The sequence below is a fragment of the Fulmarus glacialis genome, unplaced genomic scaffold (genome assembly GCF_000690835.1).
Source record: "Fulmarus glacialis isolate BGI_N327 unplaced genomic scaffold, ASM69083v1 scaffold8018, whole genome shotgun sequence".
Classification (NCBI taxonomy): Eukaryota; Metazoa; Chordata; class Aves; order Procellariiformes; family Procellariidae; genus Fulmarus; species Fulmarus glacialis.
This window is the reverse complement of record NW_009227536.1, coordinates 27819-39934: the sequence shown is the minus strand read 5'-3', so window position 1 is coordinate 39934 and position 12116 is coordinate 27819. Positions and strand designations below refer to the sequence as shown.

General features: G+C 38.6%; 1 protein-coding gene across 1 annotated transcript in view; it reads right to left on the bottom strand.

Moving 5' to 3' along the window:
* PALLD (palladin, cytoskeletal associated protein) overlaps window positions 1-11151 on the bottom strand; it is a 37141-nt gene extending 25990 nt beyond the window's left edge. Inside the window, exon 1 of the mRNA XM_009583172.1 lies at window positions 10462-11151. Coding sequence (XP_009581467.1) covers window positions 10462-10976 — 515 coding nt within the window. The 5' untranslated portion in view covers window positions 10977-11151. The remainder of the gene's footprint in view (window positions 1-10461) is intronic.
* Window positions 11152-12116: the final 965 nt, after the last annotated feature.

Below are 12116 nucleotides of genomic sequence, written 5' to 3'. Positions count from 1 at the left end.
AGATCTTCTCAGTCACCAAGCAGAATAATTCCCTCAGCATTTGGCTGGGGGTGTTCTCAGTCATAAGTAACAAATAAAGTCTCCTACAATCTGTTTTGGGGAAGAAGTCAGGAAAATTATCGCATCCACAGAGAGGCAAAAGAATGCTAAGAAGAAGGGATAAGGTCTCTTCAAGAAAGAGATGCTTCAGTAAGTCAAGAAATTTGGGGACAGTAAATGTAAAGGAAGATACAGAAGGAAAATGGACAGGAGAAGGTGGGAAGAGGTGATCAGAAGGTAATGTCCCTCAGGAAGGCTGGACCAACTGCTGGAAGGCTAATGGAAGGGTGGCATCTGGTTCTCTCCTCACAGTTTTTCCCTTCACCTTCCAGCCTCTTAGCCCACCCAGCCCAGCACTGCCATGGAACCGAATTTTGGCACTTTTTGCATAAGGACACACACACACCTCCCCCCAAAAAAAACCAAACCCGGACAACTTCAAGGCAGCAAATTTCAAATTTGGCTTCACCTTGAAGAAGCCCTGAACCAGCTTTTAATGGAGACATGCATCCTACCTTGAAAATTCCAAGTGATACATTAAGAAATACAGTTTTCTTTTCACATTCTCACAAATTTCATACTTTAATAATAAAATGAGTCTTAGCAGAAAAAGGCCTGCTGATGCCTGGCACTCAATAGGCTGTAAAGGTAAAATATACAATTTACCCAAGAAAGTCACAACAGTACATGAAAAGAGGGGGATGGGCTAAGTGCTCTGGAGTGGATTTCAAGTAACAAGTGAAAGCATTTTCTGAAGCACTATCAGTTATCTCTGAAAACAGAAACCCCTAAGCAAGCACACCCATTTTTAAAAGGGAATACTAAGAGAATTACAAGTCAGTAAGGTCAACGTCCATACTAAACATAAGAAAACAGTACATTACAGTCCGTTTTAAAACAATGTAGGATAATAAGGAAATGAAAATTGAATCCTATCAAACCTCACTAATTTCTCTCTCTGTCAGGTTGAAGGGCATACAGATAGGCAAACAGAAGTAGCTTTGATACACTTCAGCTTATGGCTTCTAAATAAGCCTTCAGGAGCTGCATTAAGTTCCCTAGTAAATCAGGGAAACAGAATCTGGCTGAAATGTCTATTATATGGCTGCATGACTGTCTGAAAAAGATATTCAGAGAGTAGCAATGATTTTTTGAGGTCTTTTTTGAGCAATGAGGTCTTTCAAAGGTCTATGTATACTAAGTTCAGTACTTAGTATTTCAACCTTAACAAATGGAATAGTGAAATAAAAAAGCACATTTCTCAAATTGGCTGATGACACTGAACTTGCAGAGCTTGCAACTCATTTGCAGGTAACAACTGTCATTTACAATAATCTTCGTAATTACTCTAGAGGTGGTCTAATGATGATGAAACTCAGGAAAAATGTTCAAAGCATGACAGCAATACAAATGGAAAATTAGCACTAACATAGCATCTCTCAAGAATCTGAGAGATTAAAACTTGGACAATAACACCATTATTTCAAAAGGAAAAGAAATATAATTCTGGGACACATTAGCATAAGACATGAAACTTCATTGTTTTCCTTTATTCCTTGCTGTTGGACACTGAATTCAGTTTTACCACTGCACTTCAAGAAAAATACAGCAAATTGGAAAGTTTTAGAACAAGAAAACTGCCAGGTGGTTTTAAAAGCATAGTTTTTGTGACAAGCTGTGTCACACACACACACAAAAATATCTTGTTTATTTAGTCAGGAAATGAGGAAAATGAAGATAGAGAGGTGAATCAAACATAAAACATCAGAAAATAGCTGACATTCAATGATTCTCCATGTCCATTGAGGATGATAAGTAGACAACAACTTGAAGAACAACAGGCCTAGCTTAGACAAAAACAATGTAGAACTCTCCTTTCTCCACCCTCCAATACTGACAGTTAAACACTGGAACAAGTCATGTAGGGAAGCTAAGGAATTTTATTTAAGGACAAGGTATGCAAATATTTCAGCAATGGGGATCCCTGGTAGCTTTTAACAGGAGAGGCAGACTCCCTAACAACATTCCAGATCTCTGGTTATGTGCCAGAACATCCTGAGCTTTGCACAGTGGGTGTGGAAGTGTCATCCAAGACCTGGTCAAGGCAACTTGCCTGAGAAATAGATTCTCTTCTCTTTACTTACATTTACAAATAAGTATTTAAGCAAAGAAGTAGTTGGTTTAAAAATATAACTATAAAAATGAGTATCAGTCAAAATTTCTTCAACTGCCTTTAGAAAACCTCTCTCTTTCTCTTTCAGGACTATTTTAAATTGGGACAAAAAAAGAAGAGGTGCAGGAGGAAATGTAATTCTTCCTGCAGATGCTCTATTTCCATCCCCTCTTTAGAATCTCTTTCTTTCTCTACATCTATACAGTTTAAAATATGTACACAAATATATATAAACATACATACCCCCACACCAAGTTAGCTCTTAAGATACGCATTCTTGAGATTAATTTCAAAATGGCTACAAGGCAATGGCAACAAATAGAAAGTCCTTGGTAATCTATCCTCCGAAGCACAGATCCATTCAGCTTGAGAGATGGTTTACGTGTCAAGACAGCCTGGCAGCAAACTTTCTTCAGCTGCTTTCACAAATATTTTTCACCATCCTTACATGCCCTTATCTGGATGCATTAAGTTCCTAAGATTTGTGTCCTCCTTAGTGACTCGTCAGCTTTCTTTTCGTCTTTTCTCAGGGATATTATTGAACAAAACGTTCTGCCAATTCATTTGTGTATTTGTACGTTCATTCTTTGCCTGATGCAATTTTCAGAGTATATTGTGAGTACTAAAGGTAGCAAGAGATAGCTGGAGCAGGCGTATTTCAAGATATTGACACCATTAGTCTCGAGCACACAACCACCACCACAAATGGGCAAAGAAACTATCAGCCTTTGAGAATCAGGCTGAAATTCACATAGATTTTAAGCACCTCTGTAACATGCATCACTTAAGTCACTGAGGGCCTGAATACAGACGTAGATAAAAGCACACAAGTCTGAATTCTTTTGGTCAGAAAGGGCGCAATGAAATTGCCAAAACTCAGTCATCTTAATTCACACAGAGATTTTTGACAGCAAAGATTTTTGCAACCTCGGCTTGGCTCTCCTTAGTTTTGAATATTTGCCCTAACATTTGTTTAGAAAGAAGGCCAAACCAGCAGTACTTTTCATGTTTTAATTGCACAGAGTGCACGCTGGATGCGATTCCCTCGTTTCCTATGTACCTTTTACAGTGTAAACAAGGGCAACAGGCTGGCTGTTGTTATCCTTCCAAGAACAAATTCCTGTTTGCAGCCAATATGGCTCAGTTTCACAGAAATCCAAATCAATTCTCTGGTACTGAGGTAATGAACAGTAACTTGATTTTTCCTTTAAAACTAAAGCCTTCCAAAAATACAGCTAATTCCTGCCCATTTAACACATTTTTCACTTACTGTAAGAACAAAGATACTATAAGCACTGTAATAGGTCACAAACTTTGAAGATGCAGCTGCATATTAAAATTGTTTTAGTCTGATCTTGTCATACATGCTGTGAGGACCAGGAGTCAGCTCTGTTCAGTAATGTGACGTTACATGCATCTGAATTAAGGGAACGCCTGAGGCACAGACTGACTAAGGATGACTTGCACTAAATGAAACAAAGGTAACAAAAGTTCAATTATTTCTACCACCCAAGAAAAGGTTATGAAACTGTAGTTGAAAAAAATAAATAAATCATGCCTCAGCATTGGATAGGATCAAGACTGACATGAATAATATGTATTTCTGAGCAAGTCTGATCCTTCTTAATGATTAGGTAACACACAGAACAATTCACCTACAAACTGCGTGCCTACCACCAAAAATTTATTTTTCTAAGGCTTATCTTTAAAAATGCATTTTTACTCATTAAAAGAAGAATTATTACTTTTTCATTCTCCTGTTCAGTTCCTTCCCTACCTAAGCAAGTTATCCCTCTGCCTTGTGCTGCACTGGTTACCATAGATACATAAGTGCCATTTGCTTTTCAAAAGATGTCCACATATTTGGATATCAATTTTTAAAGTACTACCTGTTTTGTAACTGGTAGTCTTATCTGCATTTCTGATTGCTACCAGCATTATGCTAGAACTGATGGTCAAAAAGAAATCACTAAAGCACTGACTGCTCCTGCATTTAGAAAAGGATGGCACAGTCCTCACAGTCCTGAAATCTTGAGAAGAACAGGTAATGGCCAGAAGCATGTGAAGAAAAACCCACACTGGACTGAGAAAAGGTAGTATATCCAAAATATTAACCTTTACTCCAGTTGATGAAATGCTACTGGTTAAGGTCTCCACAACTATCAAGCACTGTACCTGGCTTTTACCTTCACAGACATTTCTGTGGCATTCAGATCTGCTTAAAAGAAGGAAGTTATAAAATTATGTCGTCTGAAGAAAAAAATCTGCAGACCAAAAAAAGCTGCAAAGCAATGCTGCAAACAGCCTCTCTCTTTTCAACAGAGAGGTATATGTACTAATTCGCTTAGTTAAGTTCACTTGTCATCTTACAACATTCTTAAGCATCTGCAAATACCATTTAGAAAAAGAATTGGATAAAAACATCTTGAAAATTAAGACTTCCAGATGCAATGATTGTCAGGATACAGTAGGTCAGTTATTTTGGCTACTGTCTGTGTGTCTCCATGTTAAATCCTTGGTCTCTACTTTTGAGCAACTTTAATTGATTAGATCTCAGGCACAACCTGGATTTCAAAGCTCAAGTGGAACAAACATGCACTCATCATATGTCAAAAAAGCTGATATGGGTATGTATTTTATGATAATCACGTGCATGTACATAATAAAAAGGTGTTACATTGTGCAAAAACAAAGTCCCCAATATGAGCTGTTTCTTAGCACAATCAACAAGAACTGATCTAATATCACAGATAAACCACTCAGGTGTTGGTCTAACAGCCACAAGTAGTATCCAAGCCATGGGAAAAGGAGGTACAACACAATAAATCAAGAAACTTTAAACAAAAATGGTCTAATAGACAGGAGCAATAGCTTAAGAAAACTGGGTATTGGGAATGAATGCAAACCCTAATATTTGCTGGAATTTTTCCAATTACAGAAATACTTGTCTTCAGATATATTTTCCTGAGATCCAGGGATAACTCCAGATATGACTGAACAGGTAGCACACAGAGATGAGGTGAGCTCCCTCAGAAGCAAGAAAACACCCTGACCTTTCTCCTCAGTTTGATGTTGGAATTCTTAATCAAGGTACTTCCTCCTATGTGTCACTATTTTCACATCAATCATACTGTAGGTAACCTCCATTTGTTACAGTTGTGAAGACGTAACTTACAGAAATGGGAAAAGTAAATGTCCAGTCTACATAGGACAGCAATACAGTTTACTCTAAAATGAAAGCTGGCATTTGTACTGGAAGACCGTTGAAAGCTGTAAGATAAAAAGATGGAGAAGTGTCGCTTTTCCTCAGAGTGGTCATCATCATTGCTAACTGACTCAAGGAACATAAGGGTTACTAAAGTATTTGCCTCAGTGCTATTTGAGAGAGAATTCAATGGACAAGTCACGGTACACAGCTGCAAGAACAGACCAGCAGCTCCGATTCAAAGGGGAAAAAAAGTGCAGATCTCTCTCTGATGTTGCTAGTCTCATGATCCCCAGAATCTCCTTTAAGATTCGGATTTAAGGTTCTAGAGATCATTGAAACAGCAGCTAAATTTATTATGTTGAGTGATAAAAGCGGCTTATTTAATTACATTTTACAAGATACTTTAGACAATCTGCAGGAAACAATGTTTTCTTTTCCATTTTCCATTTTTTTCCAGAAAGTAGTAAATCTAGTCATGTTCTTTCACCAATTCTGTACAGTCAGATTTTTTTCTATTTGTGACTGAAGATATCTACTTTAAGAAAACTTTAAGGAAAAGTGTCTACTTTAAGAAAATACTGTAATTTTTAAAGTTGCTTTCAAAAGGATATATGTATAGCTGACAATACGTGCGTTTTATACTTAGAAAGAGATTCCATTTCTCTAGGTTGGATGACTCCACACCTTTTTGTAGCAGGATTTATATTCTTGTTAATTAAATATTCACTAAATAGTCACTAAATCCTTCTCATGGGATTAATTTTGCTTTCACAAATGCTCATGCAAACTTACCAATGTATGTGCTTACCTAGAATTTGTAAGTATACTTATTTCTTTTCATACAGATATAATTTTTTTTTTTTTTTAATGAAGACCCGATTCTAGCTTCTACAGATTTAACTGTGGACAAACCCCCCTCAATTCTAGGTTTCTGTCACATTATCTCTGCTCCCTGCAAGTCTTTTGTAACTGAAAGCGAACCTGAGTCCAACACATCCACCCACCCTAGAGTTTTCTTTAGGTAAAAAAAGAAAGAACTGAGATTTTTAAGAACAGTATCCAACAATCTTACTCCAGACAAGTTTTACCTCAGAAATAACTGACAAGTGTTCATAAGTCCCTTAAATACTTAATTACTTATGCAGTTACCACCAGCACTTCTCTTTTACTTAACAACACTGTGCTCTGGGAAGACATGAATTTATCAAATCTGCCACATTAATAAGCAAAAGATTATTCCCAAAGCTTGTTCAGCTAACACTACCACAGACACAGCTTGAAAATGCTGGTCACTACAAAGTGTCTAGAGCTTACTGGAAAGATGAGATATATTTTATTCAACTGAAACATTTACCATACAATTGTTGCAAATAAATGCTTAAAATATTTAAAGGTGAATTAGTAGGTACTAGTGTCACAAAGCTGCTTTCCATGTTTTAGATGTCCAAATAAAACGCAGTAAATTCACAAATTCCCATGATTCAGGCAAAGCTGTAAGACTATGTGTTGTTAAAAAAAACCAAAAAAACCCCATCCCAAACAAACAAAAAAACCCCCAGTGCAATGTTTCCAAATCTATCAACTGTAAAGAATATTCATTTGATCAAGCTGGTTTAGATAATGCTGTCACTTCCACAGAGTCTCAGGGTCCAAAACCAAGGAAAATGTCAACCCTGAGCTGAAACATTAGCATGGTATTTACTGCTCACGGGCTCACAGACAGAGTACAGGGATCGAAGAGAGAGTTAGAAATGTTTTGTCTGACCTCTTATATAACAAGAAGTGCAACACCTCCTTGGATTAATTTCTCGTTTAAGTAGAACAAAGATTATACATACACTGGAAAGGAAATGCCTGACGAAAGCTGATGGAGGGAAGGTCTGACTCCATGAGGATAAATGAAGACTCTGTTGGTTTGTATACAACCACTGTGCCTTCTATTTTACACAAAACTTCACTGATGCTGCCTTTGACAACCTCAAAAAATAATTACCTCCACCTGCAATGTTTATTACTTTACCTTTATTCTGCTCCTACCTCAAAAGCAATCTGAAGAAAATAAGAATGATGCCTACTAAGTACTGATTCTGAGGAGCACATCTGTAATTGCGCTAAGATTTAGTAATGAAAAAAGCATTGAAATGTATGAAAAATTAAACAATTATTCAATAAATTCCACAGTTTATCAAGATGCATAACTTATAAAAATAGTCTGCAGAATTTCTCACTCTGCCAAACAATGGTTTTTGTTAATTACAAGAGACTCTGACAAGGCTAAATATTTATTGTTTTCTTTCAGATATTTGGCTATCAGTGTCACAGTACCTGTGCCTGGGAGAGAAGAGAGTAAACAACCACGGTAAAAAGACCATATAATCAAAATATGAACAGTGAATTACCAACCCTGAAATAGGCACACAAAAAAGACAAGGCAAGAGAAAGGAGCCAGGGGAACATTTCGAACAGGAAAACTGTTTTAAGAGCATTTTATCTGCTAGAGGCAGTTGATATGAAAGTGTTGAAGTATCTAAATGCAGTGACAGGTCCAAGTCTACTTCCACTGATGTTAAAATATAATAATAAATCATAGTTATTGTCTAAAGAGGAAATCCTACTACTTCAAACTGTATTTGAAGTCTCTAGTAAAAAATGTACCTCCTTTCCATGAAAGGTATTTCAAACTCTGCCCAGTTCACTTTCAGCCACACACTATCATGTTCTCAATATCACCACTATATGACTCATCAGGAAGCAGAGACAAAGCTAAATGGCTTGACTAGCACTTTAGATGCTGAGCTGAAGCAAAACTTTGAATGCTCCAATTCATTTCTTGCACCCAGTCTGTACAGCACGCAGTCAGGAAACAGCATCATCATTTTTAATCAAATGGAACTTGGAGATCATGGAGTATGTGGTGACACTAGAGGCTGAGGTTTTGGAATACTGTGAGTGGCTCAAAAAATACAACATCTCAGAAAGACAAATGTGTTCAAGAAAAGAGTGTTTGTGAGGATGGAGCGAAAGACAAGGAAAAAGAAGCAAAAAGTGAAGGTGGAGGGAAAAAAGAACTGAGACTATAGCACAAAGCAGAAGAGACCAAAAGCAGTCGGGGGAAGGGAGGCAAGGGGAAGAATTGCTTAGGAGTGGTATGAGAATGATGGGAAACAGAATGATTTACTCAGCAAGACACATCAGACATTAGTAACCTACAGAGTAAAATGAAAAAGGAGAGGCCGGGGAAAAATTGGCATCAAAGATACATAACAACAGATTTTTTTTTTTTTTTTGCATCACACAGTACGTCTGTTACCATGTTTTAATATTATAATTCAGATGACAAATGCTCATTGTGTATATATACACACACATATGTATATATACATATACATAAATTATACACACGTATATTCAGCATAGTTAACACGATCCAGCTCCCATCTGGACTACATTTCCTGAGGGAATGCAGGCCAAACAGCCAACCACCTCATCCTCAGCTCAGAGCCTGAGGCTGCAGCCTTGTCCCAAGGGGATAGACACACCATCACGTGCATACCCAGACTGGCTGCTGGGCTTGGGGAAGTGAGGGGCATGGGGAAGGGAGAAGCATCCTTGCAGAGTTGTCTCTCTGTCCAAAGATCGAAGAGAATGAGGAAGAATACAGCTAGTGCCCCAGGTGAGAACATGTGTGCATGAACGTAGCATAACGGGGAAAGAGGGACACAGCAGAGGCTCGAGCTGCTGCTGTCACCCTCACAGCACACGGAAGAGAACTTGAAAGAGATCCAGAACTACATAGCTGTATTAGAGCTTTTCCTGGAAAATCAGGGGTAATTGCAGGCTTTTGTGGGCTGTGCTTACCTGTCAAGCTGTCAGTAAATTAATCATGCAACTTTCAGCAGTCGGTATTAATAGAGAAACTCAGCCCGTGCAAAGGACACAGTAAGACAGAAAATCACAACTATTACGAGTGCAAGGGCAAACCGTACTATTTATTAATTTTTCTCCTAAATCTGTTTTATGGCCAGATTCCATAATGAGCCATATGACAGAAATGAAGATAAAGAAATGCTTTTTAAAGCATATACATGATTTATTACTTTGATATCTGTCCGCTTTCTTCCTTCTCTTCCTTTTCATATCTTGGACTGAAATAACAGAAGTTCCCACCGCAACAGTATGTAGCTGAGCAAGTCACCTAGATACCGTAGATATGTTTAGACAAACTTCTAGACAAAGTTATAAATAAGCCTTGGATACAGCTATTCTCATTTTTGTTATTCAGCATGTCTCTTTGTTCTCTAAGGATGGAATGAGAGTCTAGTGCCAGTGGAAAGACAAACTGATCTATGATGGGAGCTGACATGCTCCAAAATACTATTTTGGCCTTTAGAGAAGAAAACGGGGAAAACAAGTATGCGGAGTTGTTAGGGGGAGGGATTCTGTTTGGTTTTATGCACTGCTTTTCTAAATCCCCTCCTAAACCCTTTTCCAAACTTCCTCACAACAAACTCTCTAGCCAAAAGTCAATATATTGTTATGACCACTTTGTTGTCAGATGTATACTTTAATACCTTATACTTTAAGTATCACAAAGCTATAGGGACTTCTCAACAATGCTTTCTTTACTTGATATTCCTCTACCTGCGGACGTAATGGGAACATAGACTGCAAACATCACTGAATATGTGACTTTAAAAGAGAAGGGTCATGAGAAGGGTTTTCTTGGATCTCCTTCCGCCGCCCTGGGCATGCAGAGTCTTCTGCTGCTGCTTTCATATTTTCATCAACTCCAATTTAAAGCGTTAGCTTCTCCTCTTTTGTGTTCCTACTGTAGGACTTTTTCAGAATCTCACTTCTGTGAGGGTTAGAAAATTATATTCCATGTCTAGCACAGAGGCATGTGCAAATAATTCACACATCCCTCCCTCTCAGGTAGCAGGTAACAGCAAAGGACCCTAGAAAAGTATAAAATGAAGCAAGTGCAATAATCTTCAGTACAATCTTCAGTACAAACTCAAGGAGCTCATTAGCTGATACTTACGGAGGCGTCACTCCTTTCGGAAGGCCTAATGCGTTGACAGAAATGGGTGGTGGCTGGGATGGCAGCATGGAGCTGAGAAAAGCTGCTGGAGACTGGCTGGAATTAGGAAATCTGGGAGTGGGAGACAGGCTGTGGGAAGGTGAAGAAAGTGAAGGAAGAGGAGGGGGTGGAGGAGGTGGAAGTGGAAAGGAATCACACACTGGATATGTCGCAGTTGGACTAAAGACAGGTGGAGGCGGGGGCGGAGGGGATGGAGAAGAAGGAGACCAGGCGTACTCCCCTTCTGGAGCAAACTGCTGAGAGAAGGGGGGAACAGGAACTCTCCCAAACTGTTTCTGAGCAGCAGTTGGAGACATAGGAGAAGGAAGGCTGGATGTAGATGATCCTGAAGATGGAGTCACATAACCTGAAGCGGGACTGATGTTCTGAGCAGCAATGAACTGCTTAGGCCGAGCATAGTTGAAGGAGCTGGAAGACTGCATGGTTGGGGAAGTATGAGAGTTAAGAATACTCATTGGCACAGGAGAAGTGACAGACTGGCTGGACTCAAGCTCCTGGAAGGAGGGGGGAGGAGGAAAGGAAGGAGAAGAGGGAGGGTGCTGATGATGATCAGGTTGCTGTTGGTGACGATTCCACTGGCCACTTTCTTGCTCCAGACGAATTTGGTTCTGCAGCTGCTGTATTTTTATAGGGTCCCTGTAGGAAGGAAAAATAGACAAAAAGATGATCAGACATGCAGTGCTGGTTGGGGAGGAAGTAAAACTTCCACTGAGCTATGGTCTAGAAGAGTCAGAAGGCAGGAAAAGTTCAAAGCATTTGCATATCTTGAATAGCCCTATTTCTTCAGAGCTAAAACATGCTACAGAAGTCCATTTTTTGAGCTCAAGAAGGGGGGAAAAAAGGTATATGCATAATAGAAGTTAACAGAACCTTCAATTCTTAAAAAAGGTAAATTATAAGACAATTTGAAGACACTTAGGATATTTTAAAGGAGCAATCCAGATAATATAAGTAACGGTAAAAATGATGAAGTTCTTAACAAGGTTTCTTTTCATTTCTTGCCTATTTCATTCAATGGCCCTGTTTCAGTAATAAGCCTCAGATATTTACCCAGTGACAACTTCAGCCTTGATTTCTGCCGTAGCCTCTGTGGGCTGATCAGACAGACCTAATTACTGCCATACTTTTAATGAGGTACTTAGAGACAAGGGATCAACTTCTGTATTAGAACCATCCATGTATCTGTAGATGAGCAAAGAAGACTTCCAAGAAACATTTGTAACCTAAGGAAATGGTGAACTGAACTTCTCCATGTCTTTAGACCCACTTTTTTTTCCAGGCTTTATTCTTAACTGTAGGTCCTGAGATGTGTCTTGGTAGATACTGAATACAGGTCTAAGGAATTGCTAATTGGAGTACTATCAGCTCAAATAGAAATGAGAATTTCTTTCAGAAATGCAGACATTCACTAGTAGAACAATAAAGGCTAAAAAACTAACATGCAGGAGCACTCAAAACTGTTAATTAAGGGGGGGAAAAAAAAAAAAAAAAGCAAAATGTTCAGCAGTTCAGCAGTGAAGCAAACCAGACCATGCACTGGCTTTTTTTTTGTCCACAATACAGTTGTTTGAATGATGTTGAGATCAAAATTAACT